We start from the raw sequence: 23,717 nt of genomic DNA, 5'->3' as shown, positions 1-23,717 counted from the left end.
CTTATTACCTCTTAATTGAATCCCTCTCCACATTGCATCCTTGACTTCTCATATGTGAGCGATTGGCAAACGATTGTGTGATATAAAGACTTTTCCACACTTTCCTGTACATCCCTGGCCCGCTGGTTTCCGCCAGGCTCTCCCACCAGACTTAAAACAAGTTAAGGTCTTCGTGCTGACCCCAGCAGCCCAGTTCCAGTTCCCTTGGCACTCCCCTCTGTACTAGAATGGATTTCGAGTCTGTACTCCACCCCCTGAATGCTGCGCCCTTGTCTAAGAAGGTAATTGGTCTGTCTTCGCAATGAATAGTCAAGATGATGACACCTGTGCAGCTCACTCCTTCACATTTATCTCTAGGACAGTTAATTAGGTGTCAAGGCTTCTCGGAATCACAACGCAAGTGAAAAGAAACTGAGTGCAACATACAGTTTTCTATCCTTGCCTGGAAACCTTTGGAGTATTGCTTGGCCACTCAGTCTCCAAGTTCAGGGAAGAGGCTGACACACCAGTGCGAGCATCCAAACTGGGTGATCCATGGCCAGAGTCAGATGGGCTGGCTCCAATTTAGGTTTTGTGAATGGAGAGGCGCTACTCCCCATCTCATGCCAGTAGAGGTGACTCAGCTGCTTTGTTACATGACTCAGATCAGTGATTCAATACTGGGTGATGAAAAATGTAATTTTTAATTTCTCCTTGAGTAGAAATCATGCTGGAATCCTAAAAGCTTAGAGCATATAAAAGCTACTTAGAGTCAGAAAGTATTAAAGAAAGAGAAATCTACTAATTCTTCACATTAAACATTATGCAGACATTAGGACCATTCCCTGGGTATTATAAGTATTGTTTTTCAGTTTCGCTGCCTTTCAAGTAGGAGGATTATAGAGTTTCTTTAAAAGGATGTAGTCTTTTTCAAAGACCATTTATAAGGAAAAGTCATCAGGGAATATTATCTTATTGGTCCTTATTTTATTTTTATTTTTTTACAGATGTACTTATGTATGCAAGAGCTGGGGTACAGGTCAGAGATAAGGGGTTGGTGGTGAGAGGTCACCAGCGACAGAGTGGGGAGCAGAACAGGCAGATCTACTGAAATACACTGCTGAGGGGAGCAGCAGGTGAGACAGGAGAGGTCTGCTGTGCTGTGTGGGTCAGCTCCCTGGTGGGGATCAAATCCATGCTGCAGAGGCTGTGGATAACTTCATAGTACTGGGATTCAACCCCTTGTGTTACCAGGGAGGCCCTCCTTATTTGATTTTTAAGGTAAGAGTGTCCATTTATATAAGGTCTGTGTGACCTTTGCTCTTACAGAGATGAACAGGGCAAGTGCTGGCCTTTCTTGGGGAATTTACAGTTCAGCAATAGAAACATCTAGCAAAGGTGTCAATTTGCTGACAGAAGCATGGAGACCTGAGGGAGCAGAGTAAGGAAGACCACCTCGCTGGAAGGATAAGAAGTCTTCTTTCCTTGTGAAAGTACCAACTGAGCTGAGAACTGAAGGAGTGGAAGTTGGACCCAGAGAGTGGGGAGAGATTGTTCTCATGGATGGGACCTCACCTAAGAGGTCCCAAAAGGAATGGAGAACTTGGCAACATTTGAGGGATCAAAATAAGGTCAGGGTGGGTTGAAATAAGGAGTTAAAACAAATCAAAGTTGCTTTGGAGCCAGACAATTAGGAACAGTTTAAGTATGTTAAAGGTATTAAAGTTTAGACGTTATCCTGTAGGTCAGTAGGGCTCTCAAAGGGATAGTTAGTGTCACACATTTCTTTGCTGCCCTGACTCCCACAATGAATTGATGCACTAAAGAGCTTTCTGTTATAATGAGCCCTTGCTGCTGACTTCTAAGAGGCTCTTTCTGTGTGGGAGCGCCTCTGAAGGCTTGGCGCTATCTTGACAGTGGCGCCATCTTGACAGTGATGCTATCTTGACCATGATGCTATCTTCACATTGACGCCATCTTGACAATAACGCTATCTTGAAGATGATGTCTGGTGTGTTGTGAGAGGCCCCCCAAGAGTGAGCGAACACATGAACACATGTGCTCCCGGGCATTGATGTCCTTAGGAGAAGCAGAGACAGGAAGTGCTCTGGCAGTAATCCCCACACAGATGTAAAGGGCCCTCCAAGACTGGGTTTGGAAGAAAATCTAAACATTTTATTGAAGTTACTACACAGAACCATTTCAAAAGTCTTGTCACACTACAGGTGTCAACAGATAGTTCTCATTTTGGTGCCTGGGCCTATTATTAGATATCCTGGTTTCACTTCCAAGTTCTAGCCATGACAGTGAAGCCTGGTTAGGTAGGTGATGATTAGTTTAGCCGTTTCTGTTTTCATGCCACATGTTGAATGCACCTGCCAAGTCAGATAATTTGCCCAGCGGGATTGCACATTACAGACCATGCTAAAGTGAAAGGGGGGGATTTTTGAGACCCATAACTTGGACTGTCTGCTTAGCTTATGTCTTTTATTATATAGAAAGATGTGATAGCTTAATCTTTTTTTCTTTAAGCCTCCAAACCAGCGTGGTTTTATTGTCTTCATCACAGGAACAGACTGTCCTATAACTTTGCACATAACTCTTTTAAACCCTCTATAGATGTGGGAGACAGGTCAAGCCTGACCTTTCCGTTTATTCTTAGCTTACTTTTTCAATTTCTTTTTATATTTACTTCCTTTGTAAATTACCCTGAGTGACTGCAATATACCAGATTATATTTTCTAGGTGCTAGATAATTCAAATTTTAAGTTGATCTGTGTAGTTGCATATATGTAACTGTGCTTGTAATAATATTACTTTCCTATTGAGGTACTGTTGATTTACAACATTGTCTGTGATTTAGGGATGTTAGTTTCTGATCCGTGTTACGACTTCACCCCTAGTGCTACAATACCCACAGGACACAGCTACATGCACCATATACAAACACTGTTTATAAGGAGTTGTGGTATTTGTTGGCAGCTTGGCTTAAGGTTGCATGTGAGGTGACCATTAATATGATTATAAATATTATTGACTGGGTCTTTTTTTCTTTCCCCTTCATTATCTTCAAATATCGAGAAACATTCTAGACATCAAAAATGTTTATGTGATTTCACGAAGCAGAGCTTGGTGGCTTGTTCCATGCTCAAGTGGAGTTGATGAGGCCAAGTTTCACTTGAGATTCCCTGGTTGCTCCACAGTAGAAGACCTTGTGTTGGCTAGCTTATGGGCAGAGGGAATGTACAGCTTGTTGGGGCCCAGCTGGCTGTGTGAAGGGACTAAATCTGAAAGTGGAACATCCTATAGGTGGTCATCGTCCACTGCCGTGTTTCCGGAACATTCTCTGATGACACAGTCTAATTATGATAGCAGTGACTGACCAACCCCTTAAAGCTATAGCTGTACTATATTAATTATTTCACACACATTGTTTCATTTAACCTCCCAGTTGCCTTCTAACATGTAATATAAATTAGCCTGACTCTTGACACGAAAGATATTCTGAATTTTTCTCATTTTAGAAAAGCCAAAAGTGTATATTCCATCACTTAGAAAAGCAGTACAAATGTGCATGTCATCAATTAACACACCTGGGAGCCGGGGCTGCATGCTCTCATTAACTTTGACTTGTGCTATAAAACTTGGGCAGTTAGTTACTTTCACTGGGACACTAAAACCTCCTGCCAGTTCACATCAGCTTTTGTGCCAAATAAGTTAGGAAGAAATTTGGTTTTCTGATTTGGGCATTGTGTATGAGCCTATAATATTGTTCCCTTTTCAGAAAATTAATACCACCAGAGCCCAGAGAAGTCAATTAACTTGTTCAGAGTCACTCAGCAAGGCTGTGGTCGAGGCAGGGTCCTAGGCTCACTGGGTTCGAGTTCATATTCCTGCTACATCCTTTCTTGCCCTTTAGGCCTACAAGTTTGGTCTAACAGCTCCCTTCTCCAACCTCTAGTGACAGCGCTCAGTCTCCTGTACCCGCTCCTGGTCTCAGGCCTGAGCTCTCTTGGATCCTTCTTGCCTTCCTGACCACACACCACCCCGCCCTGCCTTAGGAACCACTGTAGCTGTAGAATCCTCTGAAAGCGTAAGTTAGCTGCCAGGGACATAGTGCTCCCCTAACGACCAGCAAGTCTGTGCTTCCAGACTGAGCTCCAATTGCTCCAATGACAATAGGCAAAATGGCTGATGTGCCTGATCCTGGAGCAGATGGCGAAGGGACCACCGTCGTCCGTGTCACTGTCTAGTCTGGCTACTCTTCTTGCCCAGAGTTCACTCCCAGAGAGCAGTATAGTCATTCACCCCAACCCAGCTATTCCATCCTCGAATTTAAGAGAGCAGCTTCTGAAAACTCTGACGCAGCCACATGCAAAGAAGGATGCAGTTTTGAGCTGAGTAAGGAAAGGTGATCAAAGGACCTACTGATTCTTACAAGGTACTGTTCATGCCGGATAAAAGCTGTGAGCTGATCTGAGCCTGGCCTGAGAGCAGGGTGTCCCCTCCCAGCTGGGGCTCAGGACAGGAGATGTCTTAGTTACTGGTCTGACTTGCTGAGTCTTTGTGGCATTTCAGCTCCATTTGATCTTTGTGAATCAGCTACTACTTAAGGGTGGAGGACTGGGGCCAGGGGGAATGGGCGGGGCTCTGGACAGGTCCTTTGAGCACCACAGACTACATTTATGTTCAGTAATTGTATTTTGTTTCTCGTGACCTTGAAGTTAAATTTCCCAGTCTTCCAAAAACTACTTGTATGCATCAAATATCACAGATACTCCAAGTCTCTTCCTTTGATTTCTCATCCCTCAAATGAAAAGTCATTCTTTATTTTTAAAAAGCCAGCCAAATGTGATTATCACTTCTCTGGATTTGTATCTATATTTCAAAGCTCGTTAGCTTGAGTTCATCCCTAGAGACGCCAGTTTCTTCTCCAGTAAAGTGGGATTCAAACAGTGCCTGTCTCATCAATAAGTTGAGACAGTGTCTGGTTCACAAAAGGCTCCTAGTGCTTATTGTCATTGTTACAGTTATTATTCAATTTTGAGAAAAGGCCTAGGAAATCTTGGCAGAATTACTTAGGAGTTATTCTTCAGCTGCTGCCGTGACCCAAAATTAATGGCAGAAATTGCATTATAAAAATTGTTTTCTATTCCCAATTGGGATATTTTTTTCATATTATTTCCTTAGAATTAGTTTCTCTTACAAAATCTGAGTTCAGGAATTCATTTGCAATCATCAGCCATAATTTTAGGAAAATGTATTTGCTGACAAGTATTACCATAAACACAGGTCTCTCTCCCCCCACCTCTTTTGGGGGTGAAAGTGGCGCTGGAGGAGGATGTCAGCTTCACCCAGCCAAGCCCAGCATGCTGCTACTAATATGTTGAACCAAAAGACCTTGATGGGAGAATCACTATTTAACTTGAATTATATTTTCAAAAATTACAGTTTTGCTCTTTGGGTCTTCAGCTAGATTCTCCAAGAGAGTCAGAGCTCTTCTAGATTTTCATCTTTCACTTCCACTCTTAGGAAATGACCGGAGACCAGCAGCTACCCCACCTTACCTTTAAATATTAATACTTGGAACTTTCTCAGCTGTGTTTTGCCAGGCAGAAGGGCTTCTCATTTCTGAGCTAGGTTTATAGTCTGCATATCATACCCTTGCATTCTGCCACCCCTGGGGCCTTCAAAGGAGGAGTTGAAAGGACCAGGAACCAGCTCTCAGTCTGTGGGTCTCCGCTGGCGACCATGCACTCTGGGCCTGACAGGCCATTATCCTCTTCTAGCCAGAGGAGGTGAAATTGAAAATGCAAGTATGAGTTCATGTCTTTCTGGTGACTTGTGAGGCGTTTTCGACATTTGCAACGCCGCCGCCTTGCTGCATCAAGAAAGGAGGCCATTGAAGGAGGCCTGGGCCCAGGCATGTCATCCGGTGGGTGGTTTTTTTTTTTTTTTTGCTTCAGTTTGGTTTTTTACTGAGAATGGGTAGTGACTTTTTCTTTCCTCTTGAGAAATGTAGAAACAAAGGACCTTTGATTGAAGAATCGAAACACCACGTATATGGAATATAATCATTACCAGAATCAAAAAGTTTGACCAAAATGATTTTCTAAGCTTTTGGAATGCATCCTCTTGGCTGTTTTGAAAGACCTGTTCCCCAGGTTTTGGGGAGGGTTTGGGCAGTGAGGGAAGGCAGCAGCTGCATTTTGGGGCTCCCTGGGGTGGGAGGAATTGTGATTCTTCTCTCCACCCCCACCTCCCTGTCAGATGCCCAAGGGAAATCCGTCTAAGGGAATCTGGAAGTATAGCCAAGGCAGAACTTTCTTTCTCCGTACCAGAATAGCTTAGGCTTAACTCTCTCTCTCTCTCTCTCTTTCTCTACCCATCTAATCTAATCTATCTAAAGATACTACCTCAAATACTTTTTTTTCTTCTTTAAAGATTTATTGATGTATGTATACAAGAACTGGGATACAGGGCAGAGGTGCAGGGTAGGAGAGGCTTCACCAGAGACAGAGCTGGGAGCAGAACAGGCAGATGGACTGAAATACACTGCTGAGGGGAGCAGCGGGTGGGGCAGGAGAGGTCTGCTGGGCTATGTGGGTCATCCCCTGACTCGGGTGGCTGCTGATAGCTTCAGAGTGCTGCGCTTTATAACCCTTGCGCCACCAGGGAGGTCCCTGGTTTAACTATTTATAATAAATAAGCAGGAGACATAGATTCACGTTTCCTATTTTTCTCTTCCACACTTGATGTCAGACAGCATTTTGGAGTAAAATGTTGCCACCCCCTTAGCTCCTTAGCCAGCCTGGCAGTGCCACCGCCTCTGGGTGAGTGTGGCTGTTGGAGACAGGACCCGGTGGGGGAGGCTGTATGGGCTCCTCAGCTCCCCGGATGCCACCTGCTGCCTGGTGAGAGGGAGAGGCTGGACCTGCCCCATCCTTGAAGGTTAAAGCACGCACATTTATCTGCTTTTCTTCACATGGCTAATCATATTTAACACAAAATGTTTCTGGTTGGTTCTTCTATATGTTAGAATTAATTTGTGTTCATTGTAGAGAAAAAGACTAAAGAGAAACATAGGTGACTCGTAATTCTAACCACAAGCGGCATGTGTGTCTTGATGCACACACAATACACAGAGGATAAATGTTGGGTTTATATTGCGGTTAGTGGATTTCTATTGCTGTGGTGACAACTTGTCACAAACACAGTGATTTAAAACAACACACGTTTATGATCTTCCAGTTGCAGAGGTCAGAAGCCTGCACCATCTCAGCTCTAGACCAAGTGTGTCTCCCCAAAATTCACAAGCACTAACGCACATGGGATGATGATACTCGGAAATGGAAGTAATTGGGGTTATGTCATGTGGTTGGGAAGGAAGGGGCCTTGTGATGGGATGAGTGTGCTTGAAAGAAAAGACACTAGAGAGCTGGATCTCTGCTGTGTAGACACAGGAGAAGGCTGTTATCTGCAAGCTTGAGTCTCCACCCCATTGACTCCTTGCTTCCAGAAATGTAAGAAAATTCATTTCTTTTTTTTGTGCCACCCAACCCATGGTGTTCTGTTAAGGCAGCTCAAGCTGACCAAGATTGTATTTTTGTCAGCTAAAATCAAGGTATTGGCAAAGCTGCATTCCTTCTGGAGTCTCCAGGGGAAGAGTCCACTTCCTCCCTGCCTCCTGGCAGGGGCTGCCTGCATTCTTGACTTGTGGGTCTTTCTTTCATCTTCAAAGCCAGCAATATATATCTTCAAATCTCTCTCCAGCCTCATGTCATACCCAAATCTTGGCGAAAGCCTCTGGTGAGGAAATTTCTCTTTCTCTCCTCTTCTCTCTCTCTTAAAGATTTCTTTAACCCAGTATTTCTCAAATGTAGTTCACCAGTGACTTTGTTGGCAGTGCTGAGAACTAGCTTCCAAAGCTAGCGTAATGGGGAGACACAGCTCTGGAATCATCCCAGCTGTGTACCCTCAAACACGTTTGTAAGCTTAAGGCTAAAAGGACTACAGATGGAATCAGTAGAACAAAATAATGTTGGTGAAGTAAACTCGAAAGACGTTCTACCCTCCACTCAGAATTCTGATCTTGCTTTGAGTTGCTGATTCCTCATGTCATTTGTAGGACTCAACGTTGCTCTGACTTCCTGCCTGTCAGAGTCAGGTTCTGACCTTTGGTCAAGGCCAAGACAGGTCTGCCTCAGGTCTAAATGACACCTTCCGAGAGACAGTGTCTGGGCTCCATCAAGAGAGCTGTTGTATAGAGAGGAGCCTTTCAGGTCTCTTCGGTGATTCAGTCACTCACCAGGTGAATACACTTGTATGGGAGCCAGCTTCGATGAGGCAAATGTAGATGGATTATGGGGTACAGGAAGCGCTGGCCGAGATGCATGGTCACTGCCACACTTGGGATTCTAACAGGGTTTGTTCTCAGAGCCAAGGGACTTTGAGGGGCCTCCTGGGGAGCAGACAAGGAACATAAACTTTGCAGGCTTCTGGGCACAGGCATTTGTATCATGTTCAAACAAGCCTCCTTGAGGTGCAAACGGTGGTGGTGTCTGCAGTAGGAAGAACACTTTCTCACATCCTGATTGAGAGAACCATTGGCTGCAAACATTCTCCTTCTGAGAATGTTTGGGTATGAAACAAGTCTCCCCAGCTTTTCAGCAGCAAGTGTCCTTCAACGGAACTGCTGTGTGTGCTCTGAGCCTGCTGGGAAGGTAGAAACCTGACCAAGCTGACTTCCCCTGATACCAGTCAGACTAGTGGCCACAAAGCCAGGAATGGGGGCACAGTGTGCCCTTCATCTGGGGACCTATAACAGCTTCTGTTGATGCTCTATCCTAGGCTTGATTATTTGAAGCCTCGTTCTCAGGCTCCCTGGCGTCCCAGGCCTGCCCTTTTTCCTGATGCTCTTGCGACCTCTAGTGGTTATAACCAGTACAGCCTACTCCAGGGATAGGTTTTGGTTTTGTGGGAATATGAAGACCTAAGTGGAAACTACCTTTCACATTAAAAGATTGACCACTTCTCTATAGTGTTTTAAAAACCACTTCCAGCCTAATCCCCCAAGTGTGATGACCAGTACCTGTCTTAATAAGAGTTGATCTTCCCAAATGTATTTGACAGAATAACGAAATGTTTGAGCCTCTAAGACAGCGTCTCCCAAACTCTTTCACAGCTTGGGTAGTTGACTTAGAAAACTTCAACATCCAACCCCAGGTTACAGTGAGGACATTCAGTGATTATCGCCACCACATGTCTAGTTATGGAAGTGTGGGGGTTTAAACTTGGGCTTCTAGAAACCCAGAGGGCTTCTACTGTGTCTCCCACAGAGGCATGGTTGGAAAACCGTGGCTGTGGGCCCCAAAGACACATCTCAAGGGTACATTGGGGACTCTGTGGCACCCCTTTGGGGGCCAGCATCAGGATCAGGCATTTTGCCAGAGGCAGGCCGCATGAGGTAGCTCCAGGCCTGGTCTCCATATCCTAATTATTCCTAGAGAGCGTTTCATATGCTAAAACCTCACCTTTTCCACTCTGGAAAGGTTTTTCTACAGCTAGGAAACTGTCTTGCTGACTTTCATTCCTTAAGGTCTGGGGGTCTCAAACCCCAAAGCTTTCAGGACCCTGACAGGTAAGGTAAAAACGGAAGCTGGCCAGCGTCAGATGAGGGTGAGTGTTGACAGTGCAGTGCGTCTGACCTGGAGGAAAGAACCCTCTCAGGAGACCTCCATGCACGGCCCGCCTGTTGTGGCCATCAGCTCACTCGCCTGGGAGAAGTGGGTCTGTAAGGCTCAGAGGCCCCACCACCTCTGGCAGTCTGATCCTATGCTCTGTGATGGGGTGCACATCCCCAAATCAGCTGGGCCCAATATCTGTGTTATCTGTCTGTCTGAAGTGTTTGAAAGTGTCTGACAGGCCTCTTCGGTCTACCTGCCTTTTTAGCACTGGTTTCTCAAGCGCTTTGTTGGATGGTTTGTGACATTATCCGTAAATGCTCTGACCTCTGTGATAAAATAACCTGCACTCAACCAACACCCCAGGACCATTGTCTCTGCCTTTTTTTTTTTTCTTGCCAGTTTTCTGTTCTTTCAGAAAGCAGTCACAAGCAGACGAGCTTAGAAAGGGTGTTCTCTTCGTGTTGTTTCAGGGAAAATAGAGAAAGTCAAACCTCCTCCATCCCCCACTCCTGAAGGCCCCAGCTTGCAGCCTGACTTAACCCCTGAAGAGGCTGCCGGATCCCAGCGGCCCAAGAATCTGATGCAGACCCTCATGGAAGACTATGAGACCCACAAATCTAAAAGGCGCGAGAGAATGGATGATAGTAGTGTAAGTTTTTCCTCCTTTCCTCTTTCCCCACCAATAAGGGTGTCCGGTGTCCCCAGAGTCATGGGTGTTACGTGGTTGTGTGGCCGGCATCGTGGCCCCAAAACTATTTGCAGATGTGTGGTTTAATGTGCTTGTGCTTGGAGAGAGGCTGGGTTGTCGTCCTGATTCTTAAAGTCCCAGATCCTGCCAGGAAGCGGTCCTGTGGCTGCCACCCCAAGTGTGGGCCCCCTGGCGAGGCTGACACATATGCTGTTGGTGTGTGGAAAACACGGGCAACAGAGAAGGACAGAAGCATCGAGAAATCCTCCCAGACGCCAGGGAGCTGATTTCTACCCCTGCTCTGCTCGGTAGAGATGTTACTTCTCTAGAGCACGCACAGATGCTATTCCTTTAGGGCTCTCAGTGTGACATGGTACCCCAAAGGCTAAATGCCTTTGGCTATTACCAAGTCCTTGTGTTCAGTTTGGCTGCAAGGAGCCTTTTCAAAATGAGGGTCATAAACTACACAGCTGCCCTGCTATCTTTGACCCCGAGGACTGTGCACGTGACAGTCACGTCACAGGGCTGTATCTATTCTGTGGTTTCTTTCCCCAGAGGAGACTTGAGGGCTGTTGTCCCTGATGACATTACTGTTCCACCTGGGGCTTGGGAAGCGTGAAGGTGCTGCCCAGCTTCCCCGGGACACTCCAGCTTTATGCTTGTTGTCCGGATGTAGTGATTAAGTTCATCTCCAGTCATTTTTCAGAGAACCCCCATTTGCACGATTCATTGTTTGATCCCCTTAGCCTCGAATGCTGTGGGGCTCACAGCAGGCATCCCACGCTCATTTCCTGCCTTCTGCCTTTGGAGTTGAAAGCAGACATGGAACTACATTGCTTTCAAAGTATGCAGGAAGGACACAGGCTACACCCCTACAGCTGCCTGGTGACCCCCACGGCACCCCCCACCTCACCTTCCAGTTTGCACCTCAACTGCCTGGACCACTATCAGGCTGGAGAGTTTCTGGACCAATGCCCGCATTGGGCTGAGTTTAGGGGAGTTTTCTGTACACTCTGCGTGCCTTCTTTTGGGCCTTGCCAGTCAAGCTGCAAGTGCTAGCGGCAAAATTGCTCACAGCAGAGAAGAGCCTGCTCTTACCCATGCCCTGGACAGAGGCCAGAGCCTGTGTGCAGACCCCGACGTCTGGCAGCCAGCTAGCAAATGCCAGCCAGGCGGATTTCCCCTGCCATTAAGGGAGTGACTGGGAGTCTGTTTTCATGTCCCGATCGCTTCACTTACGCATTGGAGCGGCAGCCTTTCCATTTTTCTCAAGTAAATAAATATTTCAGATGAGAAAGAAATAACCAAGCTGTTCATATCCCCAGATCTTGAATTCAAGGCCAAGGGGGTTGCACTGTGGATGATATTACAGAGAGCCAAGATGGTTGTCAGTGAAAATTCTTAGCAACAGGACATCGCTGTTCAGTCTGCTGTAGCCTCTTTTAAGAGGCTCAACTCTGAAAGGCAAAGAAACCTCCAGTCAGCTGCATCTATAGCAAGTCCATGCCCAGAGCTGTCTGCTCCTGCATCTCTTCAGCCCTTTTCACTCAGGGGGTCTTTCCTGTTTTTATCTGCATCAATCACTGACTAAGTGGAAGTCTGTGTAAGAATGCACTTCCCTTTTTTTTTTTGGCCCCTGCCTGATCAGTGGCCCTTCTCCATTTTTTCCCCCTTTTACCAGGCGCATAACCACAGAAGGCAGATGGATTTGCTTGGAGTTTGCATTTTGGAGCCCACAGCCAGCCCCCTGAGGCCCTGGCCCTGATCCTTGTCCTTCCATTCAGATGCACAATTCTGGGGCAGAATGTGGATCCTCCACCCTGAGAGGCTCAGATGACTCACGTGGCTCCAAGGACACCCCAGCATCTCCACCTGCCAGTATTATTCCTTCCCAAAAGTCTCTTGTCTCCACCAAGTGTCCCTCACACAGATCACGCCCAGGCTGAGTTTGCCTGGGGTAGCAAGCTCTTTGGGAATTTAAAGGCAGAGTTCTCATTTGCTGTGCTTCTCAAACAGATGGCAGAGTTTAAAATATGGGGGAACTGGGGTGATACGTTAGACACACAGATGTTAATGTGTGAAGGGCAGAAGAAGGAGAGGAGTCCGAAGAAACCATGCCTGCCATTCTTAGGAGTAACTTTTGCCAACCTACCTGAAAAGAACATCTTTATCAAAACAGGGGTAATGTTCCCCAGGCACTCTGGAGTCCTGATCTCCCTCAGGGCCCTTCAGTTTTTCCACTGTATAACAGCATTTGGTGGACTTTCTCATGGTCCTGAGCTGTCCCTCTCTCCTGCTGGGAACAAGGCAGCGAGGGTCTTGACAAGAGGTGGAGAAATAAATCATGAACCTTTCTTTGGAAACAACACATGTCTGTGTTGGTGACATGAAGTCATCAGTGCCTCTTCTGCTCATTTTCAGTTGTTAAAAGAAGTTGGTGACAAGAAACTGGTAAAGCCCCTTTTTTCAAAAAGAGCCCCAAACAGCCACATGGTGTCTGGCTTAGAACTGGAGCAGGGTGTCCCCTCAGTAGCCATGGTCCTGGGCCACCTGGGCTGGCTTGTTCTGCGTGACACAGTCACTAATGCCTGTCTTCATGCTTAAGGCTTCAGCCAGGCCCCAACTACCAGTGGGCCCCTCAGCTAATTTTTTGGAGTAAGGAGTATTACTCCCCACCCCACCTCCCCCACATCCTGGACTGTTATGTTAACCAGCCCATACAGGGCCTTAGTGAGCATTCCAGAAAGGCACCCTTTTCCTCACTGGGGACCCGGGCGTGCACGCCCCATGGTTCTTGATCATGCGTGCACGCCCCATGGTTCTTGATCATGCACTGCACAGCCAGCTGCAGTCCTGCTCTCACTGTGGTTTCTCTTATCTGGAAATGTTGTCTCACTTGGAAACGGCCCTTTATCTGGGCCTGATGCCTTCTCTGATCAGTCCTGCAGTTTAGAATGGCTGATGGATCATAGTTTCCCAGAGGCTGTCTGGGTGGCCTTGCGAAGGAAGGGTATTGGCCTATGGTTACCAATGCCCCAAACCAGTAAGCACCCCCATGGTTCTGAGCAGTGTAAAACTGTAAGACCTTTACCACAGTTCTGGAGGAGTTACCCAAACTCAGTCCGTCCACCTCATTTGCCAGAGCCAGATGGTTGTCCCCTGAGTTTTCCTTGCAGAGACTTTAGTCACCCACAGGAAGGAAAGGGTCATTTCCATTCCTCCATGACCACTCTGCTCCCAAGCACTTATCAGGTCCCCAAAATTTGGGATGAGAGAGTTTGTGTGGCCTCCTGAGGCCTGTTGGCCTTAGGTCAGCTTCAGAGACTCTGGCATTCAAACCAGCTTCTGTCTGTGGGAAGGATCATTTTTTCATGAAATAATACACTGTAAGACTGTTTTGGGGTTGAAAAGATCCTGTGGGATTTCACTACCACTGGCTGTAACTTCTAGCAAATCCCAGATGTCCCACAAGGACCTTGCTGGTGGGCTGCCAGTCACACACAGGGAGGAGAGACTGGTGTTAATTCAAAGCATAGAAAATGGAAGCAACATATCTTGAATTAACAAAGAATGGGCTTCTCTGATATTTTTATTCATGAATCGTAGCCAGTCTATTTGCTCCAAAAGACATGAACCTTTGAATAAACAAATATCAGATGAAGCGGTCTTGTGTGTGGGTGTGTAGTGGTTTCCTGCTGTTACCCCCCTCTGCCACTCCCCGAGGGGCTGGTTCCCAGCAGGGGTGAAGTGTGAGTGGGTCTGCCGTGCACTAACCCTGGTCTTTTCCCTCTCTGCCAGTACACCTCTAAGTTACTGTCTTGCAAGGTGACTTCCGAGGTACTTTTCAACTTGTTTGTCTTGGTCTCCCTGCATGCCTGGCCCAGGTGCATGCTGTTGTGGTTTGCCATTTCCTGTTGCCTTTAAGTGAGAAAGACCGGGAAGCAGGCTGTCTCCATAATTATTTCATCTTGCCCTTTCTGAGCTGAGGGACTGCCTCAGGCGTCGGAGAATGTGTGAGGAGAGTCACTGCTGTGTTTTGCTGTGTGGCGGGCTTGGGCAGACCCTGCCCTGCTCTGGGATCTGGAAGATGTTTGGACCAGAGGGCACAACTAGTGGACGCTGGGAGCACATGTCCTCTGGCTTGGTTACCCAAAGGAGGACTGGTGATCCTAACCTGTCCTTCATCTACCTTCACACAAATCCAGAACACTACATTTCACAGCGCAAGGGTTAGTTATTCCAGAAGGGAATCATCCCAAACGTTCCCCCACTTTCACCCAGTTTTTAAAAACCCATATTTTTTCCCTTAAGTGCTTCATTTAAATATTGAATTGCTTCTCCCAACTCCTCCTTTGCAGTTTCTCTTTCCATGTATTTCACAAACCTGTGCTATGAAAAAGCACAATATTGATCTTCCCCCCACTTTCTGACTTTATTTTGCTATGAGGAAACACATACATTTAAAATCATTTTATTTTCACAGCACTGTAATATTTGTAGTTGAAAAGAATGATTTCAGATCAACAGAATGACAGATCTTTCATTCCTTTGCTCAGTGAACAACCAAGAACCTCCTAGGTGTCAAGCACTTTTCCAGGCTCCAGAAATACAACAGTTAACAAAACAGAATCCCTGATGTCATGTTCCAGTCATATGACATCATGAAAAAATAAAGCCATCCTCACAGTTTACCCATTGTTATCATTTCATATTATTGTCTTCATACTTGTAAAGAAATTGATACTGCAAATGCAACTCAAACCCTCTTGTTACTTCTCCCAGTTCCTATCTCTGTTTCTGGAGCGGTGGCTGTGCTGTTTATCATTTCCATGCATGTTTTATTTTTATTTATTTATTTTTTAGTTTTATTTATTTATACATACAGAACATGGGTACAGGCCAGAGGTGCGGGGGTGAGAGGCTTCACCAGAGACAGAGTGGGGAGCAGAACAGGCAGATGGACTGAAACACACTGCTGAGGGGAGCAGCGGGTGGGCCAGGAGAGGTCTGCTGCGCCATGTGGGTCAGCTCCCTGATTGGGGATTGAACTTGTGCTACAGTGGCTGCGGATAGCTCCATAGTGCTGTGCTTCAACCCGTTGCGCCCCCAGGGCGGGCCCCTCCATGCATGTGTTATACTATATATATAAATACAGAAACAGTTTGACTTTGCATGTTTTGGAGCTTCCTATAAGTGGTCTCATATGATATTATCCTCAGTTCCTTACTGTATGCTGTCTGCACCGTTTAGATGTGTCCATGTTGATATGTCTAGTTCTAAATCACGGTTGTATAGTATTCCGTTGGGCTGTGTCATTATTTATTCATCCTCCTAGTATGGAAAGGCAGGCTGTTCCCTCTATCCGCCCCTCCCCTCCCCCCCACCACAATACAAGCAGTACTTTAATGAATGTTATTGTAGGTATATCTCTGTGTAGCTTTGGAAGAATTTACCTCTACATATCCAGTAGTAGAAGCTCTAGTTACAGAGACTATGCATCCTCGTATTACTGTACATTGCAAATTGTGACTGTCTGTGAAAGTGATGAAACTTGAGCTCAAATCTGTTACTATTTTTTGATTCTCTCCATTTCTTTGCACAGTGCTTATTTATTGCTCTCCCTGCTACTCCAGTGTCCTTACAGCCACTGAACAGCAGTAGCCCAGTGTTATTCAGAGGCCTGGGGCATCAGCTCCCCGCTCAGCATTCTGGGTTCAGATCTTTATTTCCTCCTACTGAGCACCACTGGTTGAGTCACTTAACGTCCCTGAGCTTCAGCTTCTTCCTGTGTGAAATGAAACAATAATAATAGGAAGCCCATAAAATAATAGTGAGGATTTAAACAGTAAGTCAGTCTTAGAACCCCAGAGGCAATGTTGTTTGTTGTTTCTTTTGGAAGGTGAGGGGGGTGGATTGGCCCAGAAGAGAAAGTGACTGGATTTTAGGAAATAGAAAACTTTGGATTTGCTAGTGACTCACGCACACACACACACACACACACACACACACACACACTCTCACACACACACACCTACCTCTGAAGAAACTATGAAACAGTTGCTCATTCATATACTTTCCCCAGGGGCTTGGCTTTTGAATTTTCAAAAAGCCAGTTCAGGACCGCTTCACCCCTGAACTAGTCCGAGATCATATCCTTATAAACCCAGACGGCTTCACAGCAAGGTCACTGACTACTTTGCTAACAACCCACTTTTGTTCTTGGCTGTGCCATTCCTTAAGTCCTTAAATTTCCTCAGAAATACAGGATTATGTTAAGTGATCACACAAAGTATGGAAACGAAAATTTTAAAAAAGGGGGGTTCATGATTGGCATAATTGACTTATTTGGGCTGTGAAAAGCAGATGTCCATACTCAAGTTTTGCTATATGTTCCACAATTTTAAATATGTTTCTCTGCTCATCATACTTGTGGAGACTAAGCTCTGTGAGGAGAGAAAGTCTTCTTTGCTTGACATTTTGCCTGACACTTGGTAGGAATCCCATAAACATCTGTAAGATGATGGCTAAGTGAATTGTAACTTGGGTTCCTGAAGGAGAGAGTAAATGAAATCTGTTCAGGGTGATGAACAGTTAAAATAGGGCTTACGTAAAAGACAAGGACATCTGATAAGGATGGGGACCCCTTTTACTGATTTAGAACCTCAGCTTTTTCTAGACCTTTCTGTTTGTTTTTGTGACCTGCAGGGCAAGCAGAAGGCCATACTAAAATATCTCTCCTTATTAAAAAAAAATGCCTATGTTTGAATAATGCTTTCGCGTTTATAAAGCCCCTTCACACGAGGACTGAAATGAATGTCACCTGAGATCTTTCTCTGCACCCAGAACTAGGCTGAGTGCCTTAGAGTCGTTGCCTCATATGTCCTGCTCTGTACTGTAGTTTTTATTGTTCCCACTTCCCATAGAGGAGAACGAAGACGCAGGCAGCAGACACTTTCCCAGAGTCGCATAGTCATTCAGATCAAAATCTTGACCTGCCTGAATGTCAGCATCCCCCTGCCTCCTCAGAAAGCCTATAAAGCAGAGTACTCCAGAAACTGTCCATTTTATACATAAAGTAAGTTGAGTCACAGGTCCCAAAAACAGCAGCAGGGTATTCCAGGAACTGAACTGGACGAGAAACTCAGGACTTCTAGTCCAAGCACTTTTTCTCAGTTCTGGGTTACCACACGTTGACCTGAGAATCCCTGACTGCACCAGACTGGCAAGAGTGCTGCCCTACAGACTTGTTATTTGAGACACTGAGTGGGTGACATGGCATACCCACACGCAAGACATGCAGTGACATGGTCTGTGTGCTCAGCAATGAACACTCCCTCAGCAATCAGGACTGAGGCATTCTGTGTGTCGGCCCAGCTGGGCCTGCTCAAAGGACAGGGGTAGGCTTTGCAGAAGAAAACACACAGACGCCCTGGGAAATCCCTTATATATCAGAGGTGCAGATAATTGGACCCAGACCCTTACCGTACAAAACCTGCCTACACCCGGACCCCCATCACTGCCTGCTACACCTCCATACTTCTCAGAGCTGTCCTTGCCAAAGTGATTGCTCTTAGGAGAAGCCAAGCATCGGTGCAATTTGGCTAATCAGCCGATATGGGTCCTACTAGACTTTTCTTTACAAATCAGAAACTGCAGTACCCCACGCAAATGTCACAGTGATTGAATTGGTTGGCATGCATGGGCTTGTTTTTGATGCCTTGTCATGAAATGGAGCCATTTCTCATTTGCTGGCAACCTAAATGTCATTCATGTGGATCTCATCTTGATCAAACTAAAGTTGGAGAAAATACAGCCCAGTTCTTTAGTGCCTAGAGATCTGCTTTGTTACCTAAAACCTTACTGCAAGTCAAGCCTAGCCCAAGAACATGGCAGAACATTTCAGGAAGTCTCTCTTTATTGAAAAGTGTTGCTCAAATAGCAAATGAACTTGGCTATGAGGTGAATGCAAACCCAGAACCGCCCGCCCTACCTACCATCTTTTCCTGTCACCTACCTCCCAGCCTTACCAGACACTTACTGTCCTCTCTCATTAGATACTGCTGAAAGAGGGGAAGGAGGAAAGAAGCAGAGAACGAGTATCTATGAACCCTGCCTAATTTTTCTCCCTCTGATTTTAGGTCCTTGAGGCCACACGGGTGAACCGAAGAAAGAGCGCCCTGGCCTTGCGCTGGGAGGCTGGCATCTACGCCAACCAGGAGGAAGAAGACAACGAATAATAAACTTCCTTCCACCCAGGAAGCTTCTTTGGTGCTTGGGTTACCAAGAAACCAAAACATCAACACATCAAGCATTTTAATGGAATATTTATTAAAGTGCAAACAAACTCAGCAATCCTTATGTAGACCAGCAGCTGCAATACACAGTGATGAAAAAGAAAATGAAAAGAGAAGTGCACCCATCACACTCTTACCTCCCAAGAGTCAAAAGAGAAAGGGATTTTTGGCGACTCAAAAGAATTGCCTGGTTTTGGACCAATCCACAATTGATGCAAAAGGACAAAGACGTTCCAAGCAAATCCACACGGCTGCGACAGGCAGGGCTGAGGCCTTGCTGGGTGACGAGGAAGAACAATGGTGATGGGGCCTGTGGAGAGCAGGGCCCTGAGCTGTGCTGTCTGGGCCTAGGCTACTTCTCTGGGCCGTTTCCCACCCACTGCACCCAGCATCGCTGGGGTTGGGTTCCCTCCATTTACTCTAGCAGCCATGAAGTGAATAATGTTTTTCTCTATATTTGCCCAGAAGAGGCCATTATGACTCCATTTCTCTTACATTGAATTGTTTTTAATTGGGAGCAATTAATGATTGCAATACATAAAGTACACATTTTTAAGACAATATGTTATATTGCAAACACAATCTATTCTACATTAGGAGGTTGAGAAAGGGGGAGAAAGCCAAACCAAAAGGATTATTTTAGCTTTAGGATCTCGTCTGCTTATAATATTGACTGATCTGCAGTTTATGAGAACACATTTTCAGTTATGTTTCTTCATATGAAAACTATTTAGTGGGTAACAACTATTTTTATGATGGGATGGGGGAATATATACATGTATAAAATCTGTACACATTGAACAGCTTGGTTCAAGATGGTGGGGGTATTTTTAGAAAGGCAATAATTGAAAAAGGGCGAACTCTGCCTTAGAGAGAGAACAGGAAATAAACAGGTGTTTATAACTATATTTTATACCATAAAGTGGACTTTAGAGATAGTAGGAAGAATGATAGATTATTTTGGATCAGTTAGAAATGAAACATTAAGGAAACGTCATGAAGGTAAAGGTGAAGGGAGAAAGAGAGAGAATAAAGGAGTCAAGAGATAATATTTTTGTTGAGCAACCAGTGTTTTTCAGGATTATACAGAGAAAAATATAGAATAGAAATCTAGGCTTGGAATCAGCTGCAAATCCTAAAGATGGTGTGTGTGTAAAAGTGTGCATGTGTGTGGGTGTTTTTGTGTGTTTGTGTGATATGTATGTGCTCACGGTTAAGGATATATGTGTGAAGATAAAAATTCCAGGATGATCACGGGACAAGGGTGTACAGTTATTTCCTCCAGAGCTGTTTGCCAGCATTAGGAGTAAGTGAGAATTTCTTTTTTATGAAAAGGGATATAGAGGCACTGAGCTGATGCAGTATTTGTGATATTAAATTGATCTAACATGGTAGTTGTGTGAGTCACAGTTGCAAAGTTTTGAACAGTTTTGTAATTTGACATTTATGGAAGTATCATATTTATTCTCATGCTTTATATTCATGCTTAGTATACTCTAGAAGAAACCAGCTGTACTCTGTCATTTAAAGCAATATGACCAGGGTATTCAATAATCGGGTGCCCTTAATTTCTGGATGACAAAAATTTTCTGTTTTCAAAAAAAACAAAAACTGACCAGCCTTTCCCATTCATCCCCTTTGTTTTAAAACAGAGGTTTTTAAAAAGCAATAATCAAATCAGACCTCACTAAAATTCATTTTTGTTTTTATATTGTATGTCACAAGTTCTAATATGTTATTCTGACAAGTAGCAATTTCACAAGATTTGTATGTAATGTTATGCACATTATCTTTGCTCTTATTTGACTAGTGCTGACTTTCGGAGAAGTTTTCATTCATAGACAAGTGGTAGGCACAACATAAAAATGGAATTGTCTGATAACTTTCAAGGATCCTTGAAGACTGTCAAGGGAACCTGCAATTTGAAGCCAAATTCTGCAGACGGGTAGTCGGCACCATGTGTGTGTGGTTCCTTCTCTTGGGTAGTCTGAACGAATCTTCAACAAAATGGACTGGCCACGGGGACATAAAGCAAATTAAGATCCCTGCCATAAGAAATTCATTTTTCCAATGCGGGAGGTAAACATGGAGACAGACATTCCCGGGAAGATGAGAGGTGTGCTAGATTAGAGATCAGAAAGCTGAGATTCGACCAGAAGGGATGCTTACCCTGAGGATGCTCGTTTCCAAGAGTCAGACAGACGGGTGGTACCTCATGTGGTCTCAGGCATGCAAGGATGGCTGGAGAGCAGAGTGGTGTAGTCTGGTGCACAAAACCCAAACGTGCCTAATGGTCTTTTGCGCTGACAGTGGACCTGGGAGAGACCCTAGACATGATATTGACAAACTCTCCCTCTGTCTCACCAGAGGACACTGTTCGGACTCCTCTGAAGTTTTTTTGTTCTGTTTTGAAGGAAACCACATATCCATCTCACATCTACCTTTGAGAGAGAATCTCAGCCGAATGAAAGTCTAGCAGGCAAAAAAAAAAAAACCAATTCATTCAAAGGACTTGCATTAGAGGCAGACAAGTTGACTGGACCAGAGCACTGACCGCATAGCCTCAGGGGCCCAGGTCCTCTGGTCCAGGCTCCACGTGGAGGTGAGGCCACAGACACAAGAGTCCCATGACCCTGGCATGGTCACACAGCTGCTTGACTGAGGCCTCTACGTCTCTGACCTCTGCCTGTTTGTTCCCTGACACTGCCTTCTGGGAAAATGACTGCTGTTCCTCACCCCACTCCTCATCACCCCATTAAAATGTACATTTCAGTTGCCTTGGAAGAGCCAGATTTTCTGTGCGCGCTCGAGATTTTTATTCCCTCGAGAAACCTGGGACCGCAGCTTTGTACAGAGTACCGTACTAGGCTCTGGGACCCCACATGAACCCCTTGAATTAACGAAGACACAACACATCCGAGGAGGAAAGTTGTTCCTGCCTAATCTAATCGAGAAGAAGAGGCTAATGAAAAACGTTCTTGGGTGCTTTGTCCCTACCCTCCAATAGCACGCGAGCTTGTTAATTTCTACTATAACAAAAGTTTAGATTCTGTAGCTGTTACAAGCTTTCCTGAGAGTATTTCATTCTGCAGTGTTTAAGAGACGCTCACTTTCCTCTGGAGCTGATGAACTACTGACATGCCTTGGCTTTCTCACGCAGAGATGGAAACAGGGTTTGTCAGTGGCAGGAGGCCGGGCTGTGTTCTGCTGGGATGACGCAATGCAATTTCCTCGCCTCTCTCCACCCATGCATGCTGCCTGCCCTTGACAGTAACATATAAGCAGTATCTATAGATCAGTGTCACATATATACACAACACGCACACACTCACATGTAGCGTACCAAGGAACGCTGAAATAATGCTGACTCTTGTCTCTGAAGACAAACATTTTTTTCCAACTAAAGAATGGATGTAATTAAACTATGTATTGAAAAAAAAATAAAATAGCCTAAGTGTTTAGAGATGGTGACTATATCCATTTTTAGTGACAGAACCAACTTCCTGAATTTTAAGCATTCAGTGAGTGAGCTGCCAATTTTGATTTTGTGTTGCTCTTTACCCAGATGATTTTTTTTTTTTCTGGAGGAGGAGCGGGGATAAAAACAGCAATCCTGTGTTTGCAAATTATATTCTGTATCTGGCTCTCCTGTGTATGTTAACCACTTAAATGTTACTATCCTGCTTCGGTTTTATAGTGATTGTGAGGCATTCGATGCAAGTATACAATTATTTTCTCATTAAAAACCCAGTGTGTGTGTGGTTTTATAAAGGTGTGTCCTCGGCAGCGTGGCTGGGGGAGAGGTCTGGGCACTGGCTGGTCATACGGCGGTACCCTGGGCTTCTCTCTGTGTGGCAGAAGCAGTGGCTTGCACATGGTGGAACCCAGAAAGCCAGGGTGGCTGTGGGGCATTGCTTCCCAGGCTGGCCCCTATGCCTGTTTTGCGTGCTGTCCCCTGCTGGCCTGGCCAGTGCCCAGAAAGTCCTTCAGGACCCACAGAAACCATCTAGCTGGCTCTGGATGGGGCAGGGGCACAAACTTCACCTGGAAAGATGGCCGGGCAGAAAGCACAAATGGTCAAGTCAGGCTTGGCCTGGGTCTCTTAAACTCTTACTTGTATCGTTCCATTTCCTGCATCTGTGACTGGCTCTGCTCTGAAGACCCAGGCACTCCAGATGAAGAGCTGTGGCCGTCAGGCAAATCAGCAAGTTTCCTTCCCAATCTCCTGCCCTCCTGGGCTTCTTCCACCTCCACACCCAGTGATCACCCGTGCACACCTCAGCCCCCCCCCCCAAGAACAGCCCTGACCTGTCCTTGCCCCTCCCCCTCGACCTGCAATCTTCTTATTTTGAGTATCTGGCTGGGGAGGGGGGTGGGTGGGCGCTGTGAACCCCATCATAACTAGCACCTACAAGCCCTAGTGGAGAGAGTTCTAAAACTGGGGTGCAGAGGTAGCAGCTCCTTTTTTGTACATCTGATCATTGGCGGGTAATTGAGGAAGCCCTGGCCTGGCAACCCTTCCCATGCTTTCTGCAAATCTAATGGGGGCCTCTATAATCGCCCTTTGGCATGTCAGGAAACGTATGTAACTTAAACTTGAACCTGCACACTCCTGGCTCAAGGCATCGTGCTGCTCCGCCCCAGCTACGCTTGGGCCAGCTCGCGTTCAGGGGCCAGAGGTCCAGCAGACCCGATGTGTGCAAGGCCTGGGTTCCAGCCTCTGCCCTACTGCGTTTCCAGGGGCGGTGGTCCAGGGGCTCGAGACCCAGGCTGCAGTAGGGCCCCACATCTGGGAGAGAGCTGGAGCAGCAAAGCAGTGTCTTCACTGGCATCAACACCCTGAGGGCTCTGGGGGTCAGTTCTGAGAGACCATGAAAGCTGCTGACTCAGGACCCCCACTGCCATGAAGGAGCACCAAGTGACCACAACAGAGCACTGAAAATGTGCCAGAGCTGAATTGGGATGGCCACGCAAATCTGCATTTGCTGAAACATAATTGCACACTTGAAATGGGCACAATATGTGAGTGAATTAAGCTGTGCCAGAGAGAAGGAAATCCAGGAGCCAAGA

General features: G+C 45.8%; 1 protein-coding gene across 3 annotated transcripts in view; it reads left to right on the top strand.

Annotated features, from left to right (window-relative positions):
* LOC101635968 (A-kinase anchor protein 2) overlaps positions 1-22,387 on the top strand; it is a 384,285-nt gene extending 361,898 nt beyond the window's left edge. For all 3 annotated transcript variants that reach the window (XM_012721381.1, XM_012721382.1, XM_012721383.1), the window contains 3 exons: positions 10,136-10,314; positions 14,152-14,190; positions 18,492-22,387. In XM_012721381.1, coding sequence (XP_012576835.1) covers positions 10,136-10,314; positions 14,152-14,190; positions 18,492-18,590 — 317 coding nt within the window. In that variant the 3' untranslated portion in view covers positions 18,591-22,387. The remainder of the gene's footprint in view (positions 1-10,135; positions 10,315-14,151; positions 14,191-18,491) is intronic.
* The last annotated feature ends 1,330 nt before the right edge of the window (positions 22,388-23,717 follow it).

This window comes from Condylura cristata, unplaced genomic scaffold (genome assembly GCF_000260355.1).
Source record: "Condylura cristata isolate star-nosed mole 26May11 unplaced genomic scaffold, ConCri1.0 scaffold00006, whole genome shotgun sequence".
NCBI lineage: Eukaryota > Metazoa > Chordata > Mammalia > Eulipotyphla > Talpidae > Condylura > Condylura cristata.
Note: the sequence above shows the minus strand (reverse complement) of the source record. Positions and strands in the feature narration are given on the sequence as shown.